At 39.8% G+C, this 21073-nt stretch overlaps 1 protein-coding gene across 10 annotated transcripts in view; it reads left to right on the forward strand.

Moving 5' to 3' along the window:
- The window catches only part of MYOM1 (myomesin 1), a 207696-nt gene that overhangs the window by 108230 nt on the left and 78393 nt on the right, over window positions 1-21073 (forward strand). For all 10 annotated transcript variants that reach the window (XM_047827904.1, XM_047827900.1, XM_047827898.1 and 7 more), the window contains 7 exons: window positions 1410-1502; window positions 3652-3740; window positions 3850-3912; window positions 7596-7760; window positions 10382-10543; window positions 15063-15204; window positions 18517-18716. In XM_047827904.1, the coding sequence (XP_047683860.1) occupies window positions 1410-1502; window positions 3652-3740; window positions 3850-3912; window positions 7596-7760; window positions 10382-10543; window positions 15063-15204; window positions 18517-18716 (914 nt within the window). The remainder of the gene's footprint in view (window positions 1-1409; window positions 1503-3651; window positions 3741-3849; window positions 3913-7595; window positions 7761-10381; window positions 10544-15062; window positions 15205-18516; window positions 18717-21073) is intronic.

Genomic DNA, 21073 nt, shown 5'->3' on the forward strand with positions numbered 1-21073 from the left:
ACCATTTCCAGAAGTCTGAAGAAATAAAATGCAGCTAAATAGAGAACAGTTGGACAATGGAAGCATCATATGCTGTCACAAGTCAGACTGCTTGGGTTCAAATCCCAGCTCTGCTATCTAGCTATGTGAACTGGGACAAGTTACTTAACTTCTCCTGGTCTTGGTTTTTTTAATCTGGAAAATGATGTTACAAATAGTACTATCTCATGCAGTTGTGAGGATTGAATTTTCTAATCTATATGTAAAGCACTTAGACTCTTGCCTTGGCTCACAGTAAATGCTCTGAGTTGTGGTTATTAGTGTTATTTACATTATCTGGGCACGTGAAGTGGGGTGTTTGAAAGGGAAGCAAGTGAAATCTAGCTCTTGGACAGAAAATGGCTTAAGCAAAAAAGCCTGGTCTGGCACCATAGCCATTGGCTATTGAGGGCATGAGGAGGTGGTGAAGAATCAAGGTGCGACTTCCAGCCTTGGGGGACAGTGTCTGAGGAAGGGCCCCTCCATGTAGCCCTACCCTCTGAGGGCTGACAGGCTTAGCCAGGAATGGGACAGTCAGAAAAAGGGAATCTTTCAGCTTTTATTTGTCAGACTTTTTCTTTCGTGATTGATATTTAAGTTCTCCCAAGCCGAGAGCCATGCTTGCCTTTAACAGAACAAAACACTTAAATATAATGAGCTTTCAATACAATGGCATTGTTTTTAACAACATGGAAGAATCTTAGTAGGAAGAATGTTTTACTCTCATCCTACAGACAGCCAATGATAAAACTCCCAACATAAAGCCTTTCTTTCTGTCCTGTCAACAATGGACAAGTTTTTCTTTCAGTCTTTTATTGAAGTATAATATACACACACAAAAAGTACATATTACATATAAATGTAGAGCTTTGGTGAATTTTTGTAGACTGTACACACCCGTGTAACCAGTACTCAAACACAAGAAACCAAACATTATCAGCACCTAAATGCCTCCTTCATGTCTGCTGTCTCCGCCCCCCACCACCCCCCTCCCCTGGGAAGTCACTCTCTCCACTTCTAATAGCATTAATTTGGTCTTTTCTGGTTTTGTAGTTTATATAAAAGCAATCATTATATACTCTTTTGTGTCTGGTTATTTTCACTCAACATTATGTATGTGAGACTCAACCACAGTGTTATGAATGGTCAACTTCTTAAATGTAATTTTTATGATGGAAGAGAGGAAAGGATGCTTATCAAAAAGTTTTACTGGATTTATAGTGCATTTTATTTAATCTGCCATAGATTTGTATTTATTGAACAGATACTGCTGCTAATCTCAGTGCCATGTTTATAGGTGTCCCTTGAAGAACAAGGATTGTGTGGGTGTGCTTTTAATCATAAAGCTATTTACATTTCTACTTATTTCACCTTGTTCTCTTGTCTCACAGGTATAAAAACCAGGTGCCGATAAATGTCCACGCAAACCCTGGAAAGTACATTATTGAGAGTCGATATGGAATGCATACTCTGGAGATCAATGCGTAAGAGGACATCTGGGTCCATATGTGTGCTGTTCGACAATTGCCTGGGGAGTCATATCACCACTCCAGTTAACAACCACTCTCCCCCTTTCTTCCCAGTGCAACAGGATCACAAAGTGATCTTAGATTTGAATTTAGTAAAAGATGATGAGAATAAAATTAACTTCTGTCTTTTAATTTATCATTTTATATACTTGAGAGTTTTTCTAGACATTAGTAAGAAAATGAGTTACATAAGTAGGCACTTATATTTAGTTATCCTTCCATCATCATCATCATCCTTTTTTGCCTTTAGTCGGCAGAGGCCATGGAGATTGTGGTGGGTGGCAGTGAAAGTAAGCTTCCCACCAGAAAGTGTGGGAAATTATCTGCCCACCCTGTCAGCCTGCAGAGGGAGGCAGGACTGGACACTGGGGTGTTTTCAAAGCAAAATGCAAAGCAGAATTGAAAGCAGAACCCACATCAAAATTTCTAAGTCCTCAAAGGTTTATCATATCTCCTAATATGGTTTTGAAATCCAAGCTTAGTCATGTGAATGAAAAAGCTAAAACTCCCACTATTTGAAGTTCACATGAAACTGTGACATGCTGAGACGTCAAAGTAAAATTTACATCATTGTGATCTCAAGAGAGTTTGTAGTCTTCTCCTCAGATCAGAACAGCTGCCACATGGGATACAGGGTTTCAAGCAGGACTCTGGGGCCCTGTGACATTTGCCGAGCATCGACCTCCAACCAGAGTCACTTCAGTTCTGCCACTTGGTGGTTCTACTGAGGCTGCAGTGAGCTCTGTGGTTGCTTTATAATTCAGTAGTTATGAGAAAGGCAACCATATTGACCTTCCTGGGGTTGTGCTGGTGTCTATAAAATTTCAACAAGAAATAGGTTTTTACAAATGACGCTAAACCCAGAAAGTCAGCGAGGAACTCAGACACTGGTTATGACAAGACACAAAAGACCTGCTTTGAAATCTTAGCTTATTCATCTCTGTGAGATCATTCTTTCTTTTGTTTTATTATTAAACACATCCCAGTTTCTGTATTATAACTTACAGGAACTTCCAAATAGCACTGCTTGTGTTGTACTATGGGCTGAATCTCCAAGTGCGACCTGAACCTTGGTAGAGTTGAGACAGAAATAGCATATTTGTACTTTGGAGCTAGAACACAGACCCACCTATTAGATAGACCCAGATCTGGTTTGTGGCTCAAGGAGAGCGGCTGTGTCTTTCCCTCTCTGTTCCCCCCCAGACTGAAACTCACCCTGAGGGATGCCAGCAGGAAGACTGTCCCCCCAGGGTGCTCTGGGTAGTTACTACTACAAAAGTACATGGCTGGACATTTTCTGTTCCTGACACAGCTTTAGACCAGTTAATTGTAACACTGTTTGTGCTGTAATTTATGCGTTTAACACTTTGCTGGCATTTTTTTTTTTTGGACATTTAAAAAAAATTTTTTTAATGTTTTATTTATTTTTGAGACAGGGAGAGACAGAGCATGAACAGGGGAGGGTCAGAGAGAGGGAGACACAGAATCTGAAACAGGCTCCAGGCTCTGAGCTGTCAGCACAGAGCCCGACGTGGGGCTCGAACTCACAGACCGAGAGATCATGACCTGAGCTGAAGTCAGCCGCTTAACTGACTGAGCCACCCAGGCGCCCCTTTTTTGGACATTTAAATGAACCTGGGCTAGGGTCACAGTGGACTATAGGTGTCCTCCTCCCATTCTGTGCAGCTGGCCTCAAACTGCAGTAGATATCTTGCATTATATAAAATCCCACAGGGAGCTAGATTGGAGTTAGTAGCTTCATCAAGAGTCCCCAACAGCCAGGGCTCCTGGGTGGCTCAGTTGGTTAAACGTCCAACTGTTGATTTCAGCTCAGGTCATGATCTCACGATTATGAGATCGAGCCCCACATTGGGCTCTGTGCTGACCATGGAGCCTGCTTGGGATTCTTTCTCTCTCCTCTCTCTCTGCTCCTCCCCCTGCTTGTGCTCTCTCTCTCAAAATAAATAAATAAACAGTTAAAAAGAAAAAGAGTCCCCAGGAGCCACGTTGTTAGCCAGTGATTTGCAGTGTGTGTTGTCAGCAAAGATACCTTTGATAGAACAGCATTGTTGCAATGGTCACTCACTTCCTTCTGTCCTTTCAGATGTAATTTTGAAGACACTGCCCAGTACCGGGCTTCAGCGATGAATGTTAAAGGAGAGCTTTCAGCATATGCTTCGGTTGTCGTAAAGAGTGGGTTTGCTGGGCTTGTTTTATTCAAAATGCATTTTTAAAAAATTAACTGTCATTGCTAAAAATAAATCAAGAAGCAGTTCATATGTATTTCTGCTTTCTTTTCTAGGATATAAGGGAGAGTTTGATGAGACTCGCTTCCATGCTGGGGTTTCCACCCTGCCCCTCAGCTGTAAGTTTAAAAATATGTTTGCTGAGTGTCATCTCTATTTAAAATCCAGCATAATAAGCCATTCTATAATGCTGAAATAAAAGCATAGGATTATTATAACATATGCTAGTACGTATATAATAGCACTCTTTTCTTATTTTTTAGATTCTTTGGTTACTATTCTCTTTCTGAATATAATTGCTTTGTTCTGGTTTTATAAAAGCCCAGATATGATGGGCTAAAAATGGCAAATGTTTTTAAGTCTTTCTGTGTTAAACTGAAGAAGATCATTACACAGACCTGGGCAGAGTGATTTAACCACACACACACACACACACACACACACACACACACACGCACACATGCCCACACGCACACACGCACACACACACACACGTGCACACACACGCATGTGTACTGTATCAGGGCATCTAGGTCAGCATCACTCCTGGAGACATCTATGTCTGACTCCCACTGCTACCCCACCTCTACCCAGTCAGGGTTAGGTGTCCTTGGTGAGACCATCAGAGCATCCATCACATTGGATGCTGTTAACTGTTATGTGTCTCTTTCTCCCACTGGCCTCTAAGCCACTTAAAGGCAAAGCTGGACCTTTTATCTCTAACCCCAGCACCTGACACAGCGTAGGTGTTTGATAATGAATGAATAAATAAATACATTAATTTATGAAGTACAAATCAAAACACATGATATCTAAATGTGCTATAATAACAAACTATTAAAAATATTCTGATCTGTGGTTGTGAACTCCAATCATTTTGTCTATATCAGAACTTCTTTTCATAGGAAACAATAAAAACAAAATCCTTATGGTTGTTCAATAATTCAGTGCTTACAATGTTCAGACTGAAAAAGGTAGTCATGCCTGAACTTATTTTCTGAATGTTAAAATGTAAATGGTAGTTTTGAAAATGCTTGATGAAGATACTTTCTCATGGGTTAATGAAGATACTTTCTCATGGGTCAGTTTTTCACCTGCTCAGTTTGATGTCTATAGATCACCTGTTCCATCAAATTCATGGAATGGCTCGTAATTTTAATATTCCAAGTTTTAATCATTGGTACAAATTCCATGGGTGGCTGGGAGGGGGTGATGGGTGGGAGTGAGGGAGGAGCACATCCCCAATCATGTTTTTCTTCTATCATTTCGTTTGTATTGAGATAGAATAGTTGGAAATTCTGGAACTATGACTTATCTCCCATTGTCCCTAAGGCTGGTTTATTAATCATTTATTTCTATCTAAATGTATCCTGCTCATTCCCACTGCCATATCATCATCTATATTTCTCCTGTTTCTCTCTTCTCCACCAAGCCAGGGTTGAAAAGCCCAGCTCAACCTACCTCTCTAACTTTTTAATCTGACCAGCCCCTGAATTAAGTGCAGTTGTTTCCAACAGAGAAAACAGAGGGATTTTATTCATTTATTCAACTAATATTTATTGAGAATCTGTTATGTGCTAGGTACTGGTGTAGGTGCTTGGAATATGCTGGTAAATATCATAGATAAAGCTCCCTGCCCTTGGTTCTGTTTTAGTAGTTAACATATATTGATCAGTTGTACCAGACAGCATACTAAGATATTTTGTTATATGCAATAATCATGTAATGCTCTCCCAAAGCTTATAAAATAGGTGTCTTTTATCTGTGCTGTGCCTATGAGGAAACAGTTTTTGATAGGTTAAATAATGAGACAACACCACATAGAGTGGTAGAACAGGGACTTGTAAATTGGTCTCTCTAATTCTAAGCCATACTCTTTTTTTTTAATTTTTTCAAAATGTTTATTTATTTTTGAGAGAGAGAGAGAGAGAGCAAGTGGGGGAAAGTAGAGAGACAGGGAGACACAGCACATAATCCAAATCAGGCTCTAGGCTCCCAGCTGTCAGCCTAGACCCCAACATGGGGCTCGAACTCACGAACTGTTGAGATCATGACCTGAGCCAAAGTCAGATGCTTAACTGACTGAGCTACCCAGGTGCCCCCTAAGTCATATTCTAAAACAGGAGTCAGTATTTTCTGTGAAGGACTCCTATAATTATGATTTGTGAACTACCTGTAATTTGTAAATTGTAAATACTTTAGGGTTGTAAATACTTTAGGCTTTGTAGGTCATATGGTCTTTGTCACAACGACTCAACTCTACCTTTGTAACACAAAGTAGTCATAGACAGTAGGTAAATAAATGAGCATGGCTGCCTTCCAATTAAACCTTACTTATGAACATTGAAATTTGAATTCCCTGTAACTTTTCACACATCACAAAATATTCTTCTTTTGATTTTATCTTGATCATTTAAACAATTGAAATTTATTTTTCTAGTGGTGCAAACAGGAGACAGTCCAGATCTGGCTCACAGATTTGCCAAACCCTGACCTAATCCCAGCTTTCTTTGTAACTGTTATCTCTACTCCTAAGGCAGCTTCGGAGCCAGCCTGGCTCTCCAGACAGTAAGGTCTGATTGAGTTGTTTCACTTTTTGATCTCAGTGGGATACCATCATATACAAGTGGGGCAGATGTAACCTGTGCTTCAAAGGGAAGTTGTTTCACTATTGGTTAGGGGTTGCCTGGGAACACACAAATTCAAGGCAATATCATGTCTTGCTTGAGAGCACAGGTTCTAACAGTCCTCCAGTGTAAATCCTGGCTCTGCAGGGTGAACATGGGCAGTTTCTTGGCCTCCCTATGCTTCTGTTTCCTCATCTATAAGACAGAGAGACGATAATAGCACTTACCTGATTGAGCTATTATGAGGTTTGAGGTAATAGCTATTTAACGTTTGGAACACTACTTGGCACAAGTTGAACTCGATACATTTTAGCTTGCATTTTCAAATTAATTCTAAGACGTTTTAGGAAGAGAGATGAAATCGGAGAGAAATTTTAGAGTTTGAATTTCAATTTCACACATAGTACGAAACCTGGACATTAGCTGTATGTTATTTTTGTGACCTTCTGCATTCTCATCTGCAAGAGAGGAAAAAAATATCTATGCCATGGGGCTTTTGCAAGGAACAGACGACATGTCAAATGTAAAGTGCCTGGCATGGTAACTGTCCATAGAGTCATTATTTTCCCAAGTCCTTTCTTTTGAGAAAAGAGAAAATAAAACCTGGGAGGGTTTATGATTCAGGAATTTACTTAATCAGTGAATAAGTTATTGCTAAGAAAAATATTTTTAAAGTCATATTATTGTGAACTTTTCAGTTTGACATTTCTTATAATATTTTTTTTTATACAGATAGTTAAACTGAAGCAACTTGCTGGAAAACTGTATTTTTATGAGTAATTGATATGGGTGTTTGAACAGTACAGCAGTTCAGTTTTAAATGAACTAGGAATCTAAAAAGTACATATATTGTGCTAAGTAGTTAAGTATAAGCTAAATGTGGTATTAATTTATATGCTATGTGAGGTATTAAACCTGATCCTTTAAATTCTATTCATTGCAATAATAAAAACAAACATTTAGCTTATCTGACCAATGAAGCAAGAATTTCCACACCTAGAATTTCCATTTCACATAGTAATATGTGGGAATGTGCTTTGTACTTCTTTATAAGACTTAATATTTTGCCCAAATAAACCATTTGATCAGTGTTTGTTGTAACTGCTTGTTAAAATGCTTGCGTCTCTCTGATGAGAAAAAACAAGTTAACCAATGTTTGTTTTTGTCGTACCCAGTTGCTGTGACCCCTTATGGTTATGCGTCCAAGTTTGAGATCCACTTTGATGACAAGTTTGATGTGTCTTTTGGGAGAGAGGGCGAGACGATGAGTCTAGGCTGCCGTGTAGTTATCACTCCTGAAATTAAGCATTTCCAGCCAGAGATCCAGTGGTACAGAAATGGTGAGACTCTGTGATGAATTCTCATTTAGATTCTTATTCACAGAATAAGGCTTGGCACCAGAGCATGAGTGTCCACAAGACTGCAGGCCTGTTTATCAGAGCTGGCAGAATATGGACATTAGGAGGCATAACCTATTGGATGTTGAAAAAAAAATTCATGCATGTATCAAAGTAGCAGAACTTTTATAATATATTTGTGGAGATTATAATTTCTTATCACCAAGTAACGTGGAAAAGATTATGAAAAATGTATTTTTGTAAATTAGTTATATATTCGTTTTGTAAGTTAATTTTAGTTGGTAAAATAAAGGGAAGTCCATTGCAGTTCAGTTGAACTATGGAGCATGACTACTGACCCTTGGGCGTGGTGGGCAGCAAACAGCGTAGTCACCAAGCAGTTGGCCTGAACTTCAGTTGTGCAGACAGGCATCTGGGGCATTATGGAGCATCTGGGTCCAGACTGAAGCCAGTAATGGCAACAGCAGTATTAACAGTGAACATGGCCCTAGAGAAGAGGAGGGACTCCATGTGGGGGCATCATGGGAACCTACAGTGGGAGATTGCCAGGCTGTTCTTCCTTCCCCAGAGCTCGCTTCTATGGGATCTGCACAAATACTAATTTACTAGGCTAGCATCAGGACAGGAACTATCAGCAACTAGGCAGTGAACTTTGTCAGTAAAATTACAAAATAAAAGCATGTATATAGACATCGCACTTAAGCATACAAAACAGTTGTTGGAGATCTTCAGTTTAGAATCTCTGGTTTTGAAAAACATTATAACACTGCATGGCAAATATTCAGAGGCTTAGAAATATAAATTAAATTTAAAGATTGTCACATTCAATGAAAAAGAACACTTTTCATATGAAACTTTGGATGAAGCAATTATTAACAAGGAAGATAATTTTAAAATTAATTTTCCTTATAATTGAAGATGCAGGGATAGAATGCATAAGTAGACATTTGATTTATGTACAAATCATTTTCCGTCTCTTGTATAACCTCTACAAGTTACAGCACATGTTAGAGAAACTATTAAGATGTAATTATGTAAATTTACATTTAAAATTAAATTCAGACTTATGTGAAACTGATTTATATGAAGAATAAAATATTTTTTCAAAGTTTATTTCTTTATTTTGAGAGAAAGAGAGAGTGCAAGCAGGGAAGGGGCAGAGAGACAGGGAGAGAGAATCCCAACCAAGCTCTGTGCTGTTAATGCAGAGCCAACACGGGGGTTGATCTCACGAACCATGAGAACGTGACCTGAGCTGAGATCAAGAGTTGGACACTTAACCGACTGAGCCACCCAGACACCCCAAGAGTCAAATTCTTTTAGAAATTTTGTTCCTTAAGAATCAATAGTTCTAGAGTACTAAAATTTATATTTTGAAATAATTTATCAGAAAGTTAACCCAATGTTAACTTTATAAGAATATGGCTATATATAACTATGTAATATCTGAATAGCTGCAATAATAGTTGCATCAGCAGAAAGATCCTTCTCAAAATTAAAACTTAATCTGCTCATTTGTGATCTTGCATTTGCCAAGAGTGACTGATGTTGCTTTCAAGTATATTGATTTAAAATAACGCTGCCTGGGTGGCTCAGTCGGTTAAGTGTCTGACTTCGGCTCAGGTCATGATCTCACTGTTTGTGGGTTCGAGCCCTGCATTGGGCTCTGTGCTGACAGCTCAGAGTCTGGAGACTGCTTCGGATTCTGTGTCTCCCTCTCTCTCTGCCCCTCCTCCATTCATGGTCTGTCTCTCTCTCTTTCTCTCAAAAATAAAATAAACATTTACAAAATATTTAAAAACAAATAGATAAATAAAGTTGCTAAAAGTATATATCTGATGACCTAATAACTGAATTTGTAGAAAAGCAAGCCAGAAATATCTTATTATCAATCAAGATATTACATTGATAAATATTTTTGTGTATAAAATTATGGCATAAAAATACTATTTTTTGTATTTTGGGTTACCCCAGTTATATTTTATATGCAATAAAGTTGTTTTAGAGAAAAAAAACCTTATATTTTAGTACCTCTAACTGTATTTTTTTCTCTGCTTTTTTTTTTATTTTAGAGAGCATGTGAGTAGGGAGCGGGGAAGAGGGAGAGAGAGAGAGAGAGAGAGAGAGAGAGTGAGAGAGAGAGAGAGAGAGAGAGAAAGAGAGAATTTCAAGCAGGCTCCATGTTCAGTGTGGACCCCAACATGGGGCTTGATCTCATGACCCTGGGATCATGACCTGAGCTGAAATCAAGAGTTGGACACTCAACCAACTAAGCTACCCAGGTCCCTGTTTTCTCTGCGTTTTAGACAGGGGGATTGTAATTTCATTTTGCACTGGACCCTGCAGATTATGTATCTGGCCCTGGCCCCCTCACTTCTGATCTAGTATTTTCACCAATATTAGCATGGCAGAATGGCCCAAAGCCCTAGAGACTTCTACTAATTGTCATATCTCTTTCAATATAGAAGAGGCAGAGAGAGAGAGAGAGAGAGAGAGAGAGAGAGAGAGAGAGAGAAGGTGGAAGAGAATGAAGGAGAGAAAAAGAAGGGAGCAATGGAGGAAAAAAAATCACTTAATTTTCTTACTTTTAAAAAATTTTCTAGGAGCACCTGTTTCTCCATCAAAATGGGTACAAACACACTGGAGTGGAGATAGAGCAACGCTGACGTTTTCTCATCTCAACAAAGAAGATGAAGGCCTCTACACGATCCGTGTGCGAATGGGAGAATATTATGAACAGTATAGCGCTTATGTCTTTGTTCGCGGTAAGACCTAGCAAAAAGCAGAACACCCAAGCACGTTTAAAGCACTGAGACCAAATCCATCTATCCAAACATGTTTTTTGTAATGATGAAAGAGCCATTTGAAAATTCTTCCAGTATGCATGGCATAAGATTATTAACTTCCAGTGAAATTAGACCTAGTAGAAAAAGGCTAACCCTCAGGCACCAACCCCAAGGTAACTTGTTCCCAGACTGTGTTAATATCTCTGATGTCATTACTTTCTTCAGCTTCAGTGAGCTACCAGTGCAGGTCTCTATAGGTGTTCCATTGGAGATAATCCATCCTAATGATCTAAAAAGCCGTTTCAGTTTATGGGAGCTGCAACAAAAGAGGGATGTGCTACTTGGGGACTTACTCTTTAATATCTATTTCAGAGAGCAAATTTATCATTTCATTCCAGCCCCCTTCTTTATACTTTCAGCTTTAATGAACTAGGAAACAAGGTGCTACAATTTAATCTTTAAAAAATTTTTTTAATGTTTATTTATTTTTGAGACAATGAGAGACAGAGCATGAGTGGGGGAAGGGCAGAGAGAGAGGGGGAGACACAGAATCCGAAGCAGGCTCCAGGCTCTGAGCTGTCAGCACAGAGCCTGACATGGGGCTTGAACCAACAAAGATCACGAGATCATGACCTGAGCCAAAGACGCCAAAGACTGAACCACCCAGGCACCCCTGCAATTTAATCTTGAAGGCAAACTAGAATTGTGATTTTAGGAGTCTTTAATTCTTCAGCTGTGTTTTAAATGGATTGGCTATATACAAGTGGGAATGTGATTTGTATGGGATCCCAGTGCATTTGGAAGACCATTGACAGTTCCAGGTTACAGGAGCAGTGTTCTGTGTTCTCTTCTGTGATGGTTAGTCAGGTGTGGCCACAAGAGGAGACACAGGAGAGGATCCAGAAAACGAAGTTTATTGCACCCACAGGTCCTAGAGACAGGAGGTACTGCACACCACACAGGGCCACGTGGGGGAAAATCAGCATTGGTTGGCCAGGAAGAAGGGGTAGGAAGGAGGGGAGAGCTTAGGCCATGGCTTTTATTGGAGTTTCTGTGGGAAAGGCAAGGCAAGGCAGGGCAGGATAAACAGTTTAGGATTGGCTAGTTTGAATAATTTGGGTGGACTCTAAACTATAGGCGTGGTCCGTACTGGCCTGCTACCAGGCCCTGGGATGATTACGGCAGGGGAATATTGCTTCCTGGGGTGCACAGACCAGATAGAGAATGTGTGGCTCTGGATGGGTCAGTTTGCATATTAAAGGCATGCTCTGGCTGAGCCCATTCTATCCAAGAATTGGCTAGCCCTGGGAGGGGCAGCATCTCCCCAGTCAGAAAGGCTTTTAAGGTGTCAAAACATCATAATATACAGAAAATTAAAATATAAACAATATAGGAGACTTACTATATTTTTAAAAAAATCTCTCATGCACTAAATAGAATCATAAACTCACAGGAATTTTGATCAAGATGGAACTTTAGAGGTCAGGTGTCCTTAAGTGGGATCCACAGACTCCCAAAGGGTCTATGATTAGAATTGTATTTTGGGGTGTCTGGGTGGCTCAGTTGGTTAAGCATCCTGCTTCAGCTCAGGTCATGATCTCACGGCTCATTAGTTCGAGCCCCGCATCAGGCTTTGTGCTGACAGCTCAGAGCCTGGAGCGTGGCTTCAGAGTCTGTGTCTCCTCACTCTGCCCCTCCCCTGCTTATGCTCTGTCTCTCTCTGTCTCTCAAAAATAAATAAACATAAAAAAATTTTTTTTAAGAATTATATTTCAATATATTTAGTTTCTTTGGTAATCTCATGTCTTTTATTTTATGCATTTGAAAGCAATATTCTGAAAAGGGGCTTCTAGACTTTCTTTGCCAGTCTGCCAAAGGAGTCTATGGCACAAAAAAGCTTGGATTCCCATTCTGGTCCACCCCTTTAATTTTAAGATGCAGAAACTGAGGTTCAGAAAAACAAAGTGATTTACCAGTAGACTCACAGTTAGTTAAAAGCAGCAGTGGACATAGGATACAGGTCTTCGGAAGCCTAACCCAGGATTTCAATTAGGGTATAGGCTAAGCTGCTGAAATGATACGAAAAGGTTAATTTCTCTTGTATGTCTGTCAACTCAGAAGTAGAGGTATGGTTCAGAGTCCCAGGTCCTGTCTCCATTGGTGTTCCACTGCCCCCGTGGTGTTATCCCATGTTCCCATCCCAGACTATGGGAAGGGAAAGGAAGTGGAGGGGGAGATGCAGAGTTGCACACATCCCTTCTGCATGGTAAACACTTAGCCATAGGCACACATTTCACTGTGAGGGAAGCTAGGCATCATGTATCCACTTGGGCAGCCATGTTTCTTGCTAAAGCTGGGGCATCTAGGAAACACAAAGAATGGATAATGGGGATGGTTAACAGCCTATACACACCAGTAGTGAACAGTAACGATTGTTGAATTCTGCCATGGGATCAACAACCGATAAAGATACAGGAATATCTACATCACCTGAAAATGTGTCAGACTTTCTCCTACACAAAAGTGTTACAGGAAAAGTCCAGTATCACTGAGGGAAGACAGATGCTAGCCTCTGGATCAATTGCAGTGAAAACAGACACACTGAAACTCATCAGCAAGTAAGTTTGTTCAGCCAAACCACCTGGATAAACCTGGCTAGACAAGGACTGAATAAGCAAAGTCTTTTCCTTTGCTCTCAGTTGTCTTACCCAAACAGAGAGTATCTCTTGGTGACTCAAAAAAACCTTAGTTATGCCTCGATGATTCTTTATTGGACTTTTTCTGGGACCTCTGACATAGCCTAGGGGTTTTTTCAGTGCCATTTCTCAGTGCCTATAACCAGAATTGTGGCTCCCTCCCAGATTTAGGCCAGACAAATGTGATGCAACATAACACAGTATTTGGATTTGGCTTCTATACAGAACCTGTTTTGTGAGGGACTGTCATGCCCATCCCAAGAATGGCATAGTCCAAGAAATGTTATAAATATGCTGAAAAATGGCTCCTGAAATGCCTACCATCTGATAGGCTCTGTTATATATAATGGATATTCAGCAAACTAAACTGCTCTATCAACTCAGGGATTACTGGTTGTTACATTATGGGCCTTTAGCAAAAGGACATGGGTAGAGGTGACCAGCTGTCCCCATCCAAATGAGCAGCTTTCCAGCCTTCCTCTTCTGCCATTTAAGCCTATTAACCTCAGCATCTCTACACCCTTCCAGCTCTGCTCTAACTTCACCCTCAGCCGGCTCTGCCCCCATCCAGTGCTCTCAAAGCCTGAAAGGAAAGAAGTTTCTCCCCACCAAAACGCTTGCTTTTAGGCACCAGGATTTAGTTAATTCTACACTAAGTTAGTCACTTACACCAGAGAAGTTGCCTAGAAACACTTTCCTACAGGTTCATGTGGCAAAAAATAGAATATTCAAAACCAAAGTGACTTTAGCTCTTCTCAGGTAATGCAAACCTATCAAATTCAGAAGTGCACAGATATCTCTGCCTTCTTATCAAATATTTTAGTAATTCATAAGAGTTACAGAAGTGTAGCTCATTGTAAAAAAAAAAAAAAAAAGGATTTATTCAGTCAACAGGAGTGTTTTGCCTGAGTTGAGTGGTCCGACATGTCTCAGCCTCCTCTCCTATTAACTCCAGTTATGAAAAGGTTGGCTGGAGTTCAGGAGAAATTGGCAATGTGGACCCCACCTCCAGGAACTCCACCTCTCATCTTAATCTCACTTAAAAGGCTATTAACTGATTATTTTCATTCCCCTTGCTCTCCTAAAAACATCCCTGATTCACTATGTGAGCTATGCCTGAAGACACTGCTGAGGACACCCACTGTCAGAGGATCCTGTTTCATAAACAGTCACTGCCGTCTCTTTCCTGTATAATCCTGGACTTTTACTAAACTCAGATAAACTCCACTCAGATGTGGGTATTGCATCAGAGTTCCTTTCGCAAGTGTCTTCAGTCTGGGAACAAACATTTGATTAAAAGGAATGTTTTCCTTTATCTTCCAAAATGGTAGTGCCCAGCAGAGGAGTGGGTAAAGTTTTTTATTCTTTTGTGGATGCATCGAGAAGGTGACAGAAGGGACTCTTTGTTCCCCTTTGGAGTGGCTCATGTTTCTGAGTAATATTGTACAAGAGATATCTTAAGAACAGACTTTCTGACTTGGCTCACCTTAGACTTTTCTGATAGCAATTCCTGACATCTCCATACTTATTTTCCTTTAGAACATTTTGGGTAGGCAAAGGCCATAAAGCAAAGGTCACGGGTCCTTTTGAGAGCCCTTGCTAACATAATGTTCTTTGTGCTGATGATGAAAACACACATCATCATGTTGGTAAGCAAATTATAAGGTTGAAGCTTGCTCTACTTGAGCCAAAGATGTAGCCACTATAAATGTGGTAGGAAATATATGCACTAAGTCTTGGATTGCCAGACTGTGATGGAGCTTATCTGAGAGGGTTAATGAGATCCTTCTGTGTCTCCACAGATGCTGATGCAGAGATTGAAGGAGCCCCAGCTGCTCCCTTAGACGTGATGTGCTTGGATGCCAACAAAGATTATATCATCATCTCTTGGAAACAGCCAGCTGTGGATGGAGGGAGTCCTATTCTGGGATATTTTATTGATAAGTTAGTACTTAGTCTATTTTCTTTTCTGGTCTCCTCTCCTTCTTTCTCTGTCTCTCTGTCTCCCTCTCTTTCTCTCTTTCTCTCTCTCTCACAAATACACACACACACACACACACACACACACACACACACACACAATCTATTGACCTAAATCCCAAAGACAATTTTTGAATCTGACTACTAATGCAAATCACCAATTTGGCAAGAATGCTATGAATTTATAGACATTCTGGAGACCACTTTGGAAATAGCTGGTGTCCATTATATTTAATGTCCATATTCCTAATTTGTTAGTAATTTTAAAATATTAAGTAATTTAAACAATAATGCTTTAGGAATACTAACAAAATCCTATTTACATTACAGGATGTGGTTTCAAATTAGACAAAGAAATAACAAATATCAATAGTATTAAATCATATTCTTTCTATAACTTTTTGTTGTTCACATTCTCTAAAACTTAGAACTTCTGATATTTATAGCAATTGGGTCTTACACATTAATTATACAGTGAGTTTGGTCAATATAGACAACAAATTTAGATTATCAACCTAAATACATTATTATCTGACTTAGTTTCTATTCAAATAGTTGTTCCAATTTTCTTTCCAATTTTCAGTAATAGAATCTAATTGTAGAAACCACTAGGGACAGATAATCTGTGCCACTGTGGTACAATAGGTTTGTACTAAGGTGTATTAAACCTAATATTTATAGTAATAAGTAAATATATGCTTATTGGGGCACCGGGTGGCTCAGTTGGTTGAGCAGCTGACTTTGGCTCAGGTCATGATCTTGCAGTTCATGGGTTCAAGCCCCACATTGAGCTCTGTGCTGACAGCTCAGAGCCTGGAGCCTGCTTCAGATTCTGTGTCTCCCTTTCTCTTTGCCCCTCCCTCACTCATGTTCTGTCTCTCTCTCAAGAATAAATAAACATTAAAAATTCAGTATAATATATATATATATATATATATATATATATATATATATATATGCATGCCTATTGGGCTCAATACCATGCAGAGAAATATTTATAATAAATAATACACTATTTAACCCATGCTAAATTCTTCCACATTGTTTTGTCATTTAGTGATGATGAACTGTTAAGTTTTAGGTAGATTCTTTTTCATTTTTACAGACTGCCTTATTGTCTTTGGCAGATTTCCAAGGGATTTGCAAACTTCATCAGTGAAAGACCAGCAACAATTAGTAGCACATTTTGCTTAGTCATCATGAAAATAACCATATTGTGGCTTGTATTTATTAAAATTGGTTACGTTCATGGCACTGTTCTAAACACATCACATATATTAACCATTAACCTATAACCACCATTTGAAAGGTAGACACTCTTATTACAAGTAGGAAACAGTAGCTGGCCCAAAGCCACATACTCATGAGAAAACACTAAGTTGCCTAAAGTCACACTAGAATTCAAATATCAGCCTGGCCATATGTTGGTGTCCTTTCTGCTCCAACATGCTGTAGGCATCTCCAGAGCAGCTACTGCCCCCCTTTCTTTCTGCCCACATGAGGGTTGGGAAACACACTCTACTATCACTGGGTCACCATGACAGCATCTGCATAGGGAGAGAGAGAGAGAATCTCTGGAGACAGAGGCAGTTTGAAGAATTGTCCTAGGCCTCTTGGCTCCCTCCCAAACCCTACCCATAGCAGCTCCAGAATTTCTGCAAAGGCAAGATTTAAGGGTGAAAGGCAGGGATTTAAGCCATATTTGACAGCACTTTACATAAGGGTGAGGAAAATGTCTATTGTCTATATCAAAAACTGGAAGGGTGAGGCTGAAGAAGTGAAGAGAAACTTCCCACCCTGACCAACTTTGCACTGCCATTAGAACTCCCTCCCCCATCAGAATTATTTGGGAATTAGATGTTTTAATGTTTTTATTTATTTTTGAGACAGAGAGAGACAGAGCATGAGCAGGGGAGGGGCAGAGAGAGAGGGAGACACAGAATCTGAAACAGCCTCCAGGCTCTGAGCTGTCAGCACAGAGCCTGACGTGGGGCTTAAACTCACAGACCGTGAAGTCATGACCTGGCTGAAGTTGGACCCTCAACTGACTGAGCCACCCAGGTGCCCCGGGAATTAGATGTTTTAGACATAGACCATATTGGGGAAGTGACATAAACTAAAAGTTCTGTGTTCTCATAAAAGCTGATGAGTTACTTAATCCTAGTGCTGTATAATTTAATCACATGCTGAGCCCCTAGCCCCGTCTATCAGGCCAATAGCATGATATGAACTACTCCACCCCAGACACCAACTGCAATAAAAGCACCCAGTTAGAAATCAGAGGTTCTAAGCACTTAATCTTTCCCTGCCAGTGGGCCTGGGAATTTCCCTGCATCTCATCATTCTCATCTGTTAAGAAACAAGTATATTATAATACTCTCTTCACCCTTCTACCTACACAGCATATAATGATCATTAAGTAGGCTTTTTCCAAGGGTGCCTGGCTACTCGGTAGAGCAGGCAACTCTTGATCTCAGGCTCATGAGTTTGAGCCCCACATTGGGTGTGGAGATTACCTAAGAAAAAAAAAGTGAGCTCTTTCCAAACTACAGTATAAACAGGTACATTTAAGGTGTTAACTTCCTCAAACAAAATTTTTATTTTTAAAAGAAAATGTGTAAAGAAGACAAAGAAAGAAGTCACCAACAATGGAATTAAAGACGTCAGCCAGGGGCGCCTGGGTGGCGCAGTCGGTTAAGCGTCCGACTTCAGCCAGGTCACGATCTCGCGGTCCGTGAGTTCGAGCCCCGCGTCGGGCTCTGGGCTGATGGCTCAGAGCCTGGAGCCTGTTTCTGATTCTGTGTCTCCCTCTCTCTCTGCCCCTCCCCCGTTCATGCTCTGTCTCTCTCTATCCCAAAAATAAATAAACGTTGAAAAAAAAAAAAAATTTTAAAAAAAAAGACGTCAGCCAGGGAGATGTCTGGGGGATCCTCCCTCTTAGTCTCTCCAATGTCGAGAGTGTACATACCTGCCTGCTGCTTCTGCTTTTTCTCCCCAAAGTTCCTCTGCCTAGCATACAAGGCCCTCAGCTGCTAGTTTTCAGGGAATTTAAAGGAAGTATATGTGTTTAGGAAGGATCTGAGGCTTCTTTCTTATTAAAGAAGACACATTGCAATTAAGTGGAACCAAGTGCATGCAGTTAAATAACTACTGAACCACACCCGAGCTGGATATTTTATAGGGAGATCTGAAGCAATTGGGTGGGTTTGCAGATTTGGAGCTATTAATTTAGTCAGACTTCTTTTAATTCTTATTGATTACTCTTTTTCCCCATAGGTGTGAGGTGGGCACAGATAGCTGGTCTCAATGCAATGACACACCTGTGAAGTTCGCTCGTTTTCCAGTCACTGGGTTGATAGAAGGTCGTTCTTACATATTCCGAGTTCGAGCTGTGAATAAAACTGGAATAGGTCTACCATCTAGAGTTTCTGAGCCCGTGGCTGCTCTGGATCCAGCTGAGAAAGCTAGACTGAAAAGTAAGCATTTTTCAATTTTCAGGATCTTCTTGAACCTTTTTTTAATATATTTATAACTGTAGTACAGCTCATTGCGAGGTCATTCCTCCCCCTTCCACTAGAGGGAGAAGAGAATAGGAAATCCTTTATGGGTTAGAAAATCCTAGAGGAAAAAAACAAAAACAATTTGTTTTCTTGACTCATCCATTCACTAAGAGCTTTATTTTTTTATTTTTTAAAAAATAATTTATTTATGTTTAAATTTAAATCCAAGTTAGTTATCATATAGTGCAACAATGATTTCAGGAGTAGATTCCTTAATGCCCCTTACCCATTTAGCCCATCCCCCCCACCCCCCCACACAATCCCTCCAGCAACCTCTGTTCTCTATATTTAAGAGTTAAGAGCTTTATTTCTTATTTTGATTCAGAAAACTTCTCCTTATTAAATTGAGTTCTGGTCATTCTGTTTGAAATGAAATATGATAATCAAGAGCCTGGGAAGCATTTTTATTCATTTTATTAGCACACTCCAAATGTTTTTCCTTTAATTCTTAAAATTATAAGATGGTCACATCTTTTGATGGTCACAATGGGAAAGGGAGGTCATTATTGGCATCTAGTGGGTAGATGCCAGGGATGCTTCTTAACCTAGAATTTGCCCCCTAGAGCATTAATATCTCCACCGTAAGTTTCTTTATATCAAAGGAAAAACACATTTACAACATATCTGATCTATACTTGAGTTTCCATATCAGACCATCAAAAATAATCTTTTCATATATTTAAACTCCAAGTTTCAATGTCAAAACCATGGTATATGAATTATGCTCTGCATTTGTTTCATGGGAACCCATATGCATCCTCAATAATAGAAACCACAAAATGATATTTTAAAAAACTGTTCGAGGGGCACCTGGGTGGCTCAGTCGGTTGAGCATCTGACCTTGGCTCAGGTCATGATCTCGCGGTCCATGAGTTTGAGCCCACGTTGGGCTCTGTGCTGACAGCTCAGAGCCTGGAGCTTGCTTCGGATTCTGTGTCTCCCTCTCTCTCTGCCTCTCCCCTGCTCATGCTCTCTCTCTCTCTCTCTCTCTCTCTCTCTCTCTCTCTCTCTCTCTCAAAAATAAAGAAACATTTAAAAAAATAAAAATAAATCATTGGATATTAACACTTCAGTCTATAACAGATTTTTCAACCTTGGCCCTATAGACAGTCTAGGCCAGATAATTCTTTGTTATAGGGGGCTGTCCTGTTCATTGTAGGATGTTGAGAAGCATCCCTGACATCTACCCACTAGATACCAAAAACGACCTCCCTTCCCCATTGTGACCATCAAAATTGTCCCCAGACATTACCAAATGTCCCTGAGGTGCAAAATCACCCCAGTTGAGGACTGCTAGTCTATGTCCTATTTGCAGTGTTTTTTGTTTGTTTGTTTGTTTGTTTGTTTGTTTTGTTTTTGCCTTAGGTAGATGTGTGGCGTCACAAAAAGCTAAGCTCCGGAAAAAGTCTGGAGACTTTTTCTAATCAGGCTCCTTGATTGCCCTCTAATTACTTTTCACTTACTATCTGACTTCCCTCCCTCTTTCCTAATTCCATCTCATTCTTTCATTTACTCTATTTTTTAAATAAATTCCAATGAGAGTAAGATTCGTTTGAATTGAAAATAGGTTATCTTATGTATTACCTTTCTGTTTCTGTACAAACTATGCTGAAAAGTCTGGTGATAAAGCAGGAGTTGAACCATTCTCTCTGATATTTGTGGGAACACAGAAGTGAATTTCCTCTTCAATGAATGAATGAATGAATGAATGAAATGGATTTAAATGCATTTTAATCTTTTCCTGCCCATCTCACCCATTTTTCTTACTCCAGATCTAAGCTGGTTTCCTTCATAAATAACACTTGTCAAAATACAATGGAAAGAAATCGCTTTCATTGAACTGTACTGCAGGATTCATTTCATTCACTTTCATTTCATTGTACTGCAGGATTAGCCCCCCTCTCCTCTTTGAGTTTCATTATTGCAGATAAATAACTACTGGGCTTACAATTGTTCCAGAAACGTTTCCCCCAAATACATGCTATCTCTTAAGAAGACATGAAGGAACCTACATGTTTCCAGAGATCTACATTGAATAGTAAACAAACACAGGTTATTTACCTTGCTTGCAAAAGTACATTTCCAGAAATATTGACTCCAACTAGGTAGGTTCTGTGCTCTAGCAGATTGTGAGTCCCTTGAAGACGTAACACCATATATGTGCTCAGTAAGATTCATTATGAAAATACCTAAGCAAACTAGTAACAAAGTCAATTCTGACTAATATGGCCAGTTTGTGAATACAGTTGAAACTGCATTTAAGAATTTTGTGA

This window comes from Prionailurus viverrinus, chromosome D3 (assembly GCF_022837055.1).
Source record: "Prionailurus viverrinus isolate Anna chromosome D3, UM_Priviv_1.0, whole genome shotgun sequence".
Classification (NCBI taxonomy): domain Eukaryota; kingdom Metazoa; phylum Chordata; class Mammalia; order Carnivora; family Felidae; genus Prionailurus; species Prionailurus viverrinus.